The sequence below is a fragment of the Passer montanus genome, unplaced genomic scaffold (assembly GCF_014805655.1).
Source record: "Passer montanus isolate IOZ18808 unplaced genomic scaffold, ASM1480565v1 scaffold7, whole genome shotgun sequence".
NCBI classification, from domain to species: domain Eukaryota; kingdom Metazoa; phylum Chordata; class Aves; order Passeriformes; family Passeridae; genus Passer; species Passer montanus.
This window is the reverse complement of record NW_024372147.1, coordinates 14,345,792-14,360,478: the sequence shown is the minus strand read 5'-3', so window position 1 is coordinate 14,360,478 and position 14,687 is coordinate 14,345,792. Positions and strand designations below refer to the sequence as shown.

Genomic DNA, 14,687 nt, shown 5'->3' with positions numbered 1-14,687 from the left:
TGTAGGACACAAATTACTTAGCTGGAAATCAGCTGCATAAATATTAGAATTTTCTTATTTCTCCCAGCTTTTTTTTTCCTAAGGTAAAAGGTTAGCAGTCTTCCACCACACTTCTAGAGCAACAGTCAACATTCTAATTTTAATTGTTTGAATTTGGTGTATGTTTCTTTGAACCTATCCTTTAATCTTATGTCCCTGCTTTCCTTTTCTACTGAAGTACTGTTAGTCAAGTGCATCTCCTTTCTTTCTCAAGACAAAGATGTTATTTCCCTTTTAAAAAATCAACTTACAAATAAACCTCAAGAAAACACTAACTTCGAGAAAACAAGTAGTCATGAGAAAACAGAATGGAAAACATAAAATATTTTGACAATTTTAATAAAAGTTATGATTACTTCAGTTGCAGGTAGGAGACAGCCTTGGTTAGGAAGCTAAACAATTCTCATTAGAATGAACAAGCACACATGCACAGTCCTAGGGTGCAACAACTTCTTGTAATTAATACAAGTTTTAAAGTGCCAAGTTAGGAAGTTAAACAGAACTGACTTTATTTATTTGCTATGTAAAACTAAATGGGTTAAACTGTCTTTTGATGGCCTTTAAAAACATGGCATTTATACACTTTCAACATCAAAAGAGTGGTCCCAATTGTACTGGATGACACCAGACAGTTTTCCTGCCCATACAAACAGAGTAAACTGAACAGTAATTAATTCCTTTTAATTTTTTACCACTAATCCATGCCACAGTGCAAGCAGCCTTTACAAATCTCATATCAAATTTATTTGTGGAGAAATGATTGAGAACTTCCAAAGGGTCCACCACATAGTATTGGAAATGTTGAAAGAATTTTCAACAAAGGGAAACTACATGTGGAACTACATACTACACAATATTACAGAAAAATTAATAGCTGTGGTTTTAGATTAATGTATGTAGTACTTCAGTCTGTGCCACCAATCATAAAAAGGGTACACACGATTCACAGAAGTGCGATACACACTTCATATTATTCTTCACTTGCATGAAATTCCATCTATTTTGTAACAGTTTTTGCACATTTTAAATATTAACAAGACACACTGTGACAAAAGAAATAAGTTACACAGCTAGAGCTTCAGAAGGAAACATCCCGCTGACTGAAGCCACATTTGTTTTGAAGCATTGATGAGTTCTTGTTTCTTTGGTGTCCCACTGGCTTCAGTGACATAGATGCAGATATGTATTCACAGAAAATGTACTCTGAGTTATGACTTTTGCTTGAGCAGGGCAGAGACAAAATAAACAGAAGGTAGAGGAGAGATAATGCAGCCCAACTCAGCTTGTATCAAGCTGAGTTCCACCTAGTCTTCTGTTTACAAGACTGCCAGGTTCTTTTATCAATGTGTTCACCATCTCACATGCAAAGGAATCCAAAGGCACATGAATGTTAGCCAAGACATCTCTGTATCCAATTCCTTCTATTCTGGATGGTGAGTGAGTTCAGATTCTTGGGTACACAGGATTCACAGACACAAACAACTTTTTATTGCTAGAGTCCAGCATATTTGATCTAGAGTCATTAAAGCTGGACAAAGTAAAGCTTCTTTGTACTTTTTTTCAATCAAAAAATAGGGTAAATTATGCAGATGGTGTAATTATAGCTAAAAATGTGGCCAGAATTGCTCTAAAACTTTTTCTTACTTAGCTGCAAATTTGTATCAAGATTGGCTTATCTAGGAATCCTAACATCGGAAAAAAAGAAGGAAACATTTTGTGCAGTCACTCACTCTGAGAGTGACTTTTGATCAGGAATTTCCTTCAAGTGAGAAAACAACCACTTGGTCACCATGCTAATTCCCATGGCATTTCCATGATCCCAGTTGACAGGAAAAAAATACTAATATATTTCTTTAGAAGAAAAAGATTAAAGTGAACAAAAGATTTATGCTTCCCCCTGATTCCCTTCAGATTTACAGACTTTGAATTAACACTTCAAGCACTTCCACGCTCTTTTATCTGGACTCTTGCATCTTCTATCCTTTCAGTCAAAACAATTAATCTGATGAAGACCAAATTTTCTTCTCATGAACCACAGAAGTCAGGACAGATACTCATACCACTTTGCTCATTTTGCTCACTTCCATCCATTCACTTCCAGAATATTTAGCACAGGAAAATCCTGATACAAAAGCCTAAGCAAAAAGTCAAGCCTTTTTATCATTCCCATTTCTGAACAACATACAAATACCCACTGTTGCAGCTTGTTTTTATGATCAAAATTAAAACATGGAAGCTACATGATCTGTTTTTAAAATGAAATTTTATACAAACAACTTAAAACTCTCACTCTGTAAAAAGGGAAAAGACATTTTATTTGAACCCGGATTATAAGAGATGCTATCAGCAGTTCAGTTTGGCATCAAATACAGAGCTATCCTAACAACAGATTTGACCAAAATGGATTAGCACCCTGACAGCCCAATTGTTTTTGATTTAAAAGCTTTGCAGTGGTCTTCTTTGAACTAGGAATCTGGAAAAGCATGTCTTCCAGCGTGCACATGGTTATCTGTCCTGAAGCTTGTAGTTTCTTATAAATATTTCCTAATTTGACAGAAAGGTCAGGGCTCTCTTCCATCTTTTCCCTGACTGCAGCCAGCTAAGGAAGAGAAAATGACATATTGTTACAGTTCAGCAAATGGAGTTCTCATTCTACCACCACACTGAAGAAAAGCAATAACTCATAGTAAAAAACCAAAGTACACAGTGTAAGATAGGTGGCTAAGGCAATGACTCATAAGATGAGGATTTTATGGAAAGTACATTATGCATCACCACAAAATGGTGGAAAGGCACTGGTTATCTGTTAAAGAGAGTTTATTAGATTTAAAACTTCCTCAGAGTCGTACAATCCTATTTGCAGCCCTAGTACAGACAAACACAATTATTTTCTATTTAAATCCAGGAAACATAATTGCTTCCTGGAATCTACTTTCCAGATCAGCACAATTTTAATTATTATGATGTATCTTCGTAAATGCACAGTACAGTACCAATCCATAAAATTCAGACCATAGAAGACTGAGAAGTTCTGTTTGCCATACACAAGAGTATGAGCTCAAGTGTTAGGTAAATCCCTTAAAAATATTATTATCAATAAACTCTTGTGGAAGGGGACAGCTAGGACTAAGGCTTAGTCTTCTTTTGGCAGCTAAAAATCTCCCAAAGTCAAAACAAATACAACACTAACACATGCAATGTTTATTACAACAACTGTACAAAATAAAATGCTGCTTAAAGAATTTCTTTTCAACACAGCAGTTAATATATATGGGCTATTTTTGAAAGGTTGGCCCTCTCCTTCTTGTAATATTTACTGTTTTGCCTATTAGTTATTAATTTTGTTTAATAGACAGCAGTGAAAGAATAACTATTTAATTATTAACACAGTCTTAAATGTCTTGTTCTATAGGCATATCCAAAATAATATACTAAAAAAGCTTCAGGAAAAGCAGCAGAAATGCTGACAAACTGAGAGGGGCTTTATATGTGTTCTGAAGGAAGCCTTCTTATTGTTCAAGGCTGTAAAAAACAGTTTTCACAGTAAAATATTGTTAAATAGCAAGAGCTACTATTTCCTATATCACACTTCCCTGTATAGCATCATAGGTCTTTCATATACTACCAACTTAGCAATATCACTGTTACCAGAAACTTTATTCTCATTTCCTATGAAATGAAAATAGCACAGGAGACAAGAGATTAAATCATTTAACGCCACTAGGGAAAGTGTCACCTACATTCAGATGAAATACGAGCTTCTAGAAGCAAGATCTGAAATAAAAAGTGAAGCAAACAGATAAGTTTGCTTCAGATTAAGTGTTTTGTCCAAGAGCAGAGGAAGCCAGCCAGCTGCTTTGGCCTCAGAATGCACCAGAACCCAAACAACTAGAGCAGGGCAAACTCAACCTGAAATTCTGTATGTGAACCACCACTGTCATGGCTCAGCCCAGTACTATGAACCTTCTCTCATCACTGTATACTTACCACCTGCTCAGAAAACTCAGTTCTTTTCACAAAGGGAGGTGTATCTACTTCCACTGCTGACTCTAATGTTTTTATTACTTCTTTTAGCAAACCAGATCTGAGCTGGACGAGAACCTTAAAATAAAAACATAAACACACCACACAAACAGTATATATCATAAGAATGAAAATTTTTACAGAAGTGTTTGAGGAAGACATGAAGCAAAGCAGGGCAAAATACATTCCCAGACAGTGCACTGAGAAAAATCCATCCATTGCAAAGAAAGAGATGGAATGATCAATTTCTTCAAATGTTTGGGGACCTGGAAAGGAAGGTTGAGGCTTGAGGCAGAGCTCCTTGGAGAAGCTGCACTACCTGCTCTTGAATAAAGTGGATTTTACCATGGTTTAGAGGTCACTTACACGGCACATGCAGACTTTCTCTCAGATTGTAGGCTACACAACTAAAGAAAAAACTGTTGCATGTACACATGTGGATAGGGTGTGCAGGGCTGAAGGAGGCTTAAAGTGGGCAGAGCATTTACTTGGAGCTGGGTTTTTAAAATCTTTTGGAGCTAGAAAGCCAAAATCATAGCTAGAAATTGTTCATGGGTCTATGCTCACAGATGTAGGATTGGTCTACTATACATTCCCACCTATTGCAGGAAGTGATTTTAAAAAGTGGGTGGAGATTGTTAACAGTTCAGAATGTAAGTCATCCAACTGACAAAAATTGTCCGTTGGCTCAAAAACAAGCTCAGCAACACTACCAACACATGCCTATAAGAGGCTGATCTTCTGTTACTTTGCACTTGGGAGTTTATTGGCCAGTGTAGCATACTCTGCAAGATTTTAATACAAGGCAAGCATACTTACTTTAAGATTATTGTATAGTTTGTTCTCTGTTCTCATTATCTGGGAACAGTAAAATTTGGCTTGTGCTACATCGTTCTGGGAAGGAATCATAAAGAATACAAAAATAGTCATACACGTGTCAGAAACTTGCACAATGAAAGAAAAACAACAGTCCTTCACAACTCTTCAATAAATTACAATGCAGCATCTAGAACCCCTTTACCAAGACCCCCAGACACCAAACAGCACGCAGCCTGCAAAAGGAATACCCCATGCTGGAGTTCCCATGCCATCTGACTCTTTAGTACAGTGTGTGTCTGTCACATGTAACCACCACGGAGCATGAGATCACCTAAAGGATGGAAAGTTTACACACATGCTCAACTCAACACATGTCAGAATAATGAAGTTCAGCATATGTTACTCTGTGTATTTATCCAGCCCTTCTAACCTTTTGGACATACATATTTACGATACTGTATCTATGTCATCAGTTGATTTGAATAGACATTAAATGTTACACTGACATCTACTAGACCAAGCAATGTTACTTGGGATCAAGAAACATCTTTCTTACAGGAAGGAGTGCTGTACAAAATTAATTCAGTTTAAAGAACAATGAAATGTAATGTGGAACATTATTCCATTTGCAATACAAGAATTTTATCATGCCATTGTAGACATGAATAAATTTATTTCAATGATACTATTTTTCAGGGTTTCCATTCACACAGACAGAGTGAAGAAGACCACAGAGTGCATAGAAACTTTTAACAATTCTACTCCATCCATCCAAATTTGTGAGTAAGATCAAATTTATAGCACTTCCAGTATCTCCGACCTCTATTTTAACATGAAACAGAGAAGGTTCAGGACATACCCAACCTGTATACAAAAATTAATGGCAGAGGAAATCCAAACTTTATTCCAAACCGTAGAATTTCCTAATAGTTATTCTCCTGCTCCACTTTTCACCCTGTGCTGTGTCAGAGCCTCTTCAAACCAGTACTTAGGCATATGAGGTAAAGCAAAACCTCTACAGGCAGAAACATATTGTGGAGAAATTCCACAATATGTTTCTGCCTGTAGAAACACAGTGAAACACATATCAAAATGTTTGAGTCTGCCTCCCAAGACAAACATTTAAAAGAGATGATTGTGCAAATACTTTAAATTATCATTTTAATTCTATTTAATGGAAATTACCACTAAGTAGCAATATCTGCAGGACTAGATCCATGGTGACACCTAACCTAGAGGCCTAACTCTATAATTTTTTAATGTTCTAGATAATATTATTACAAAATACGCATGCATTAGACTTGAGACATATGTTGAGATTTAGAAACTTCCATATTCAATTTGAGTGAACATTATCTATAATCCTACTATTTCAAGAGCCCCGAAGTTCCAATACTTGAAGCTATTACATAGTTATAATTTCTCCATGTTAGCTTCCTTTCACTCCCCATCTAGAGCAAAACTCGAGAGTATTTCTCTCTCTCCAGAGTCTCAGGCACGACTGAAAACAAAGAGACCACACCTGGTTGAGAGCAGCCGCCATTGCAAAGCAGTATGCTCGCAGGGGCAACATGTCACCTTTTAGCTGTGCTTCTTCAAGCAGTCTCGCAGAGATTTTGGAAGACTCTGGGTTGTCCTGCATAGAAATATCAGAGGAAGTTGTGCTTGTTATTCTGGCTACCTGAAAGGAGTATAGGCACCTACAATCATATTCAGAAGGTGTTCAGAAGTCAACATACTATACAATCACAACAGCAATATGTATCTGAACCCAACCAAGCAGATTCTGTGAAGCTCTTTTTGAGAAACACAACATAAAAATATAATATTTGAAGTGACAGAGGTCACAGGAGGGTATAAATACTTCTATTATTTTTACAACTACACCTTGCCCTAACTAGCTGGGCTTCTGCAACAGATGAAACAGCCCTACCAGTATCCTAAACAAACAGACATTTTCATTTTCACTTTCAAATAATTTCTAAATCAGGAAGGAAGATTAATTTTTGTTGTTACTTTATTACAAAAGCTACATTAGATAGTTACTGAAAATCAACATTTTCTAAGCTTTGAACTATTAAGTACCATTCCACTAAAGAAATCTGTATACATGTGAATTTGAACATTCAGACATTTTTAGCCTCTCTTAAGGATTAATTAATGGAAAATGCTTACAAATTATATATTCTAATATTACAGCTTAAGAAATCTGCCTTTTTCCAACACAGAAGGCTTCCATTATTGTTGGGAATCTTCAACAGACGATACTAAAAGGCAATGAGTTTAGCTGTGTGCTACCTCTCAAACTATCAACTCTCCAAACCAATGCTGCTCACACTGGAAATCACAAGTAGAACTGACTGGACCCCAAACAAAATAGTATCTGTCAAACCTAAAAGCTGGCAGCAGGAAGGTTTTGTAACAATTAGTACCACCAATATGGATAATAGTCCTCAGATTTGGTGTTGATTTCTGTTCCTAGTATTCAAAGTGTCATTCCTGAAAAATATGGTTTAAAATATGTTCCTTGAAAATTTAGAAATATTTTGACCACCAGAAGATTGGTTATTATTATATAAATAGTTTGTTATCATCAAAAGGCCCATAGCTCTTTCCTGCACTAAAGGAAAGACCATCTGTTACCTCAGAGTATGGCAGTGCCTTACAGAGACTTAAACCAACCCAGAAGTGTTTTAGAGTTGACCTCAAAAATACCTTTGTGCAAACATTAAACATTAATTCCTTTGTTTATCCACTGGAAATAATCTCAGTTTAAGCCTTGTACATTTTTGTCTACTGCTCTCTGGCAAGGTTATTCAAAAGAAACCAAGAATGGTAAAAATCCAGCAAAGCTTTTAATTATACCACTACCATTATTTCTATTATTTGAGTACTGCATCTTGAATATACTTAATTTCAAGACTTTTTATGACATGTCTATCTTGTATGATGAGAAAAAGCAAGCTTGAGCTGCACATTTTCTCCTCCTCCTTGTAAGAGATAAGCCAAATAGATTAAGCTTTTAAAAGAGCACCACCTAATCCTATTTAGTGCATAAAGGGTTACTACAGCTTACTTCCCCACTGCTAGTATTTTATATTAGTGAAAAAGCCCCACAAATGTATTGTGACTAATCAACCCAACCAGGTGACAGTGCAGAAGCATCTCCCCCTCTCTTTTCATCAATAGTAATAATGGGCCAGATTCTCTATTGAAAATATGTGTAGGGCCAGAAGTAGAGGAAAAAGAAGCCTTGGGAACCTATTCCTGTTGCACATACCTTGGATCCCAGCACTCTAATTGCAGGACATGTTAAAAAAACTTGTAAACATTTCAGGAAAGAAGCTACAGCAGACCTAAAGGCAGCTTAATTCACTGGAACTGAGAATTTCAGAAAAATCACATAAACTACTGCTGAGCTACCATTTTAGGCCATCTCCTTGTTATCACAAATGCACTCAGTTTCATTGTATGGTTAACTGAGAAACCTGAGGCAGTTTAGTCTAGTGGTATAATTTTTTTCTCCAGCTAGTATCTTTACAAAAGATGATGAAATGGAAGAAGAGTTCCCAAATGAGTTTGGGAAAGGTTCACATTAAAATTTCAAAACCCTTTTCCTGACCCAGAGATGGGTCTGGAAGAGTGTATTGCAGAACTGACTCAAATCTGGAGAGGAAGATCAAAATAAAAAAGTTCTAGGATTTCACTTTGCTATGAAAGCGAAACAGTTCTAAGAAAACACTAATAGAACTGATGTATTCTAGTTTCTTACCACACTCATGCTCTTTTTCTTTGAACTAAGCATACAGGTAAGCCTCAAGGGGTTGTCTGTTTACTTGAAGACATTCATTTACACTTCTTTTCTCCATTCAACTGTCCATTTTCATCAGGCATGTAGGGAACAGATTACAACTCTATTCATTGTCAAATTTGTGTACAGAAATGAAATTACAAGACTGCTTGTAGGGTGAGAGGAGAAATGGATGGGGGATGTCTGGCAAATAGAACATATCATGTATATGCCTTAAGGAAACAAGACTATAAAACCAATACTGAGGCTGAAGCACAGCGTATTGTCTGAAGAGATGGAAACATCATTGAGAAAGAATAAGTTAATCAAAGGCTTTGTTTTAAATTTGTTTCTTAATGCTCCTGTCCATGCAACCTTTTAGAGATTTTTTTTTGTTTGTATGGGAAACAAAGGTATGTGCACCATATAATGTACAATGAAGCACCTTAGAGACTATACATAAGTTTAAAACACTTGCACTAGATACAAAATCATGACAGGGAAAATATGGAAACCCAAAAAGTCCAAAATTTAAAATTAAAAAAAAGGAAGAGAAAGAGAAGAGGCATTTCAAACACTTATTCATTCATAATACTTACCAATTTATAGCATATTGCAACTGCAAGTAGATAGGTTTCTCTGCTGAAAGGTATACCTTGTTTTTTCATTTCAACCAGAACTTCCAAAGCACCTATCAAAAATATATTAGTGTTACTGACTTCATAAATTTAAGACTGTACCTCTCATAACTGAAAAGAAGAAACAAGTCGATAAGGTATGAGTTCAATAATTTTTTTTTAAAATATGAATGTAAAATGAAATCTGTTATTTAAAAAATTCAAGAAGTTTAATGCACAGTCATTTGGATCTCTTTCAACTTAGCAAGGTTTTCAATTTACACTAGCATATGGCCTTATTCCTCTATTATTTTTATGTGAAAATCTAAAACTAAATTCTATATACTTGAAAAAGCCACCCTCATTGTTCTTGTTTCTGCCCAGAAAGCTTCCATCACTGCAGGCCAACTACATAGCATCTTCTCATTAACTCACATGGCCCATTTCACAACACTGAATCACAGGATCACAGAATCATTAGGTTGGAAGAGACCTTCAAGATCACAGAGTCCAACCCAGCCCTAAGACCTCAACTAGACCATGGCATCAAGTGCCACATCAAATCTTTTTTAAATCCATCCAGGTATGGTGGCTCCACCACCTCCCCAGGCAAACCATCCCAATATTTCACCACCCATTCTGCAAAAAACTTTTTCCTAATATCCAACCTGTATTTCCCTTGGCACAGCTTAAGACTGTATCCTCTGGTTCTGCATTTAGGTGCTGATCTAGGTTTCTTTTACAATGGCCCAGTTGCAACTTTTAGGACTCAAATTTGCCAAATGTTAGGAGACCAGCTGTTATGTGTTCAATAAATATCAAATAGAGGAATTTGCTTGAAAAGCTTTAAGGTGTTCTCATGGGAAGTCTTTTAAGTTAGGTCAGATGATTTCTCCTTGTCTTCATACAGGGCCAAACTGATTTGAAGCATTGGACTTCTACATTGCAGTAGCCACTCTGAGAGAGGATACAAGTAAAAAGGTACTCTTCCTTGCTCATGTAGAATGGAGAAAAAAAACATTGAGGAAATTAACATTCCAAAGCTCACATAAACCAGGTTTTGAATAGAGAAGAAAAAACGCTATAGGAAATTACGAAGCAAAGAAAAGTAACAGTTCAGTGAAGAGGTTTGGGGGAAAAAGCTCTCTTGGATAACAACAGTTCTGTGGAACTTGAACGGCACGAATTCTATAGAGAATGTGAAACAAATAGACCCTTTCATTTTTATTACACTACAGTGCAACACATTCAAATCCACAGTCATTTATACGATGTTTGGCCATCCAAAACCATAGTAAATCAGCCAATACATATATATATATACACACACATGCACCATCTATAGTGAGAAGCATCTTCCCCAAAATTAATTTGCCTTAGCAAATACAGTACTTACTTTCAAAATGGCCCTTTTTAAACAACATAGTCATCAAAATATGGAATGATGTACTGTCTGAGAAAAAACCATGCAAATTCTGGAGAGGAAATAGAGCAAGCATAAAAAATCAGGACAGTGAAGAGTCTTACTGTGCACAGCATTTAAGAGGTCTTCCTACTGGAATAAGTCTGATCTTTACAAGCTTAGCATTTAACTCTCTGGGTTCCTTGACTGTCTGTCCCTCTGTCAAATGATGTCTAAAATACCAGTAAGTCATTATGGTCAAAAGCTCACTAAAATTAAACAGAAATTTCCCAGACAGTTCCACAATCCTTTTTTTTTTTTTTTTTTAATGAATTTCTTGTTAATCACAATATCAAATGATCAGCACAAGAGCATGACTGATGATAGTAAGAGTATCAGAAGAGAGAGGAATTAAATTTTAGACACTAAACACTGTGTGTTGGGAATAGACAAAATATATCAGAGGTATTGAGTTTCTGCAGCAGAATCTGGAGAAGTGGTACTGTAACTGTATCCACCTGTACTATAAGTACAGCAGTTCCTGCCTTAATGACACAGATCTCAATAAAAAAACCTCAAACCATAATAGAAACTACATATACTCTTTTTTTACACATGCCTAACTTAAGAATAATAGCAAGACTTCTCCCATTTCTGGCTAGACCTATCTCATGCCTTAATGAATATTAATATCAGTGAGGTTTTCATTGGTTGCCAGAGATTTTTGAAGTCACAACATTAATGCACACACTGGACCTGATTATTGTCTTGCCATAATAGCTCACAGAGAATTTTAGAAATGTTCAGAAACAAGTCCTTCAGTCCTTCAGCACTAAAAAGGCCAAATTCCTGAGCTGATATCATACCACCTCTATAGTGTTCAGAGAGAAACTGAAGTACAGAGCAACACAGTGAACCTGTTGGTGCAAGTAATCCAAGGAATTTCAGAGGACTACCACAGAAAAACTTACAAGTGCTCATTTGAAGAATGATTTAATGCAACACAGAATGCAGGAAAACATGCATCAGGTGTATTCATTTAAGTAATTATTCTTTCATCAATACTTTTTATTCAATTTTTATTCAAATTATACAGTCATACAGAAATAAAGTTACCAATCAAAATAGCATTTACTTTCCTTTTAATTATTACACTAAAATAAAAAAACCAAACAAAAACAAAACAATGTGATCTACACACCCACATTAATGTCATAGATATCTTTGTTACTGCGACACATTTTCAAGTCTATCAGCTCATGCAAGGCTCATATGTAGCATACCATTGCTCATATTTGACTAATAATAAGAACAACAATATATTTAATATATACACAGGGGAATTACCTGATCTTTGATAAGTTCTACTGCAGGTCTTTCAAGATCTAGCTCATAACACAGCCTCATAAAGAGTGGCCCAAATTTAAAATTATGTAATGCTGTGATTCTATTCTGTTCATGGTACCTATGGGAAAGATTTAAAAATTAATCACACAGGGCATGGACTTTGCCAAGGGAGAACAGCTTTAAAGAGACAGCAAGATCTGTAGCTGCAATGACAGAGGCACACTTTCCTAGCTACATCAGCCAAAGATATATAGATAGCAGGAAATACATTTTAAGGAAACTTATTGTTTTGATCAAACAAAAAAATTAACTGGTAATAAACAATCTCTTTTATTACCAATAAAGTAACCTTCATTGAACAAATAATAGAATGGGTCTCTGCCTTGAAAATTCTGAGCTACTTTACCTTCTATTCACGGAACAACAGCAAAGGAAGATGCAGCAGTTTATTTTAGCAGCAATAGCTCAAAAAAAGATAAAGCATTTCATTTTTTCCTTTATAGCCCCTATATTGTACCAGCTGGGAAAGTTTCCATTCATAAAACCTTCTGCTACTGACTACTGGTTGCAGGCCAGTTTATAACCAGGCATGTCTTGGCTGGAATGGCCCAGAACACCTCTGCCTCGCAGCTGTGGGATAATTTTTTTCTCTGGTTCACCATACTGTAGGAAACCACTTTGCTCCCATAGCTTAACCCTCCTTTGACCTGAGAGTCTCTAATGGGTTGGAAGATCCAAAGTATTTAAATAAAAATACAGCCTTAAATTAAGGGATTAACTATGCATATTGCAATTAGGGCAAGACCTCGCCTACAGATATAGCCTGGGATGATCTAATAAAAGCAAAAAGATAAAGACAGAAAAGAGTGTTACCTGGATTGTTAAAAATACCTGTAAATAATTTTTCTGGCTAGCTCCACATCAGATGAATTCTGACATAAATGCAGCAAATTTTTTAATTCATTTCTGAGAATGATTCCATTTTTCTTTAGTTTTTCTTCAATATTTTTAAAATATTGATCTGAAAATAAAACACATACAACGACAGTCCATTACCTGTGTTACAAAGTTACTACCTGAAACATGGAGACTCAGTGAAGCAGAACTCTTGTTTTTTTCACCAAGAAAATTACATAAAACTTCTAACACACAAGCATGCCAATATGTCCCCATGAAGTCATGTCAGACTTAGAAAACCAAGGAGATGCTTACTGTGAATAATTTCACTATATATGTTACAGAGCATATCAGGTAATGCAAAAGTTTTAACAAGGAACAAAGTTTTGTGACATTTTATGCTCTGTTTCTACAAGGCAAGCAAGCAAACAAAACCATTTCCACTCAGCATTCAAATGACCATAAGAATACTGTTCAGACAGAAGACTTAAATTCCTTCACAGCTGATGAACACACAAAGACTTTCAAACATAATCTACCTATTTCTTTAAATAGCCATAAACTTGGAGTTGGTACCCCTCTACTCTAAAAGAGAGGGTTCTCTATCCAGCACATTTTCCTATGACAAAGCAAGCAGAAAGACTAGTCCTTTGGTTGGTAATTTCAAGCCTCTGACTCAGATATGCACAAGATTAAAACCACATGTACCACCTAGCATCTCCATTCCTCTCATGGTGCTGCCAGCATCTTGGGCTGGGAAATTAACTTCTTTGCAGCAGTTGCTGGGTCACTGCTGTTCCCAAGCTAGTAACCTGCACAAGAGGTGCAGAGCAGGCACCCTGGAGAACAATGTGTACAGTTACTTAATACACATCTGTGGCAACATGCAAATACAAGTCCTTACTCAAGACTGAGGTGCAGAATTGAAGCCTGTGAAGCCAGATGAATGCATATATACAAGTATGCACATATAATGGCTGTGATGTGCTCAAAAGTGTGCAGGAATTTAAAAAAATATTTGGCATCTGAACTGTATTTACAGTATTCTAGCTAAATTAATAACTGCCAATAGTATAACTATTGTGACTACAGTAAAATAATTATAGTTAATACTTGCCTCATAACAACAATAAATAATAGGTATTATATATTTTGTATAACAGTTATTACGGCTTTCCCTAAATTTTCTAAACAAAGTTTATTACTAGCCATAGCTCTTTTCAACTTTCAAGTATAACATTAAACACTACATACAGAAACCAACACACATACAGACAAATAGGTGCTTGGAACAATGTTTTCATTAGTTTTCAAAGGATTCAGTTTGCACAAAACCAGAAGGTCAACTGTGACCTACAAAGCAAAATATCTGGCTTCTACTAACCTGCTTTAGCAGAAATGATTGACCCCCAGGAGAAATTTCAATGTTTCTCAAGTATGGGACGAATAAATTACAATATGAGTATATCATTATCCCAGCAAAATATAATGATATTATGACTTACAACTGCACAATTTAAATTCTATTTAATACAGAAAAAATATCAGGATTATTTTACTTCCCTCTCTGTCCCAGAAGAGTGGTTTATATAACACTAGATCTGATTATTTGTCTCTTCTTGCCTTAAAATTAACTACAACCTTTGGAAGAGTTGTTAATTTCTATCACTAGCACACCCCTGCATGATAAACCAGGAGTTTACCTTGTTTTTTTTAAATAACAAGGGCAGCTTCATGTTTATACTTATGTTTC

At 35.8% G+C, this 14,687-nt stretch overlaps 1 protein-coding gene across 1 annotated transcript; it reads right to left on the bottom strand.

The window, feature by feature from the left end:
• Positions 1–362: 362 nt before the first annotated feature.
• On the bottom strand, positions 363–12,155 carry PTCD2 (pentatricopeptide repeat domain 2). Its single transcript, XM_039729612.1, has 6 exons — positions 12,038–12,155; positions 9,271–9,362; positions 6,404–6,517; positions 4,882–4,956; positions 4,027–4,140; positions 363–2,638 (listed from the first exon to the last, which is right to left on the bottom strand). Exons 2-6 carry the CDS (start codon positions 9,337–9,339, stop codon positions 2,414–2,416), a joined length of 597 nt encoding a protein of 198 aa, XP_039585546.1. The 5' UTR covers positions 9,340–9,362; positions 12,038–12,155; the 3' UTR covers positions 363–2,413.
• Between the last annotated feature and the right edge of the window lie 2,532 nt (positions 12,156–14,687).

Bases quoted from the DNA above. Each gene is read 5' to 3' on its own strand.
- PTCD2 (XM_039729612.1), bottom strand. From the start codon at position 9,339: ATGAAAAAACAAGGTATACCTTTCAGCAGAGAAACCTATCTACTTGCA. The intron at 4,141-4,881 runs GTAAGTATGCTT...TTTTATTTTAAG, and splicing joins AACTATACAATAATCTTAAA to GTTCTCGTCCAGCTCAGATC. The intron at 2,639-4,026 runs GTAAGTATACAG...TCTCTTCCTTAG, and splicing joins CTGAGTTTTCTGAGCAGGTG to CTGGCTGCAGTCAGGGAAAA.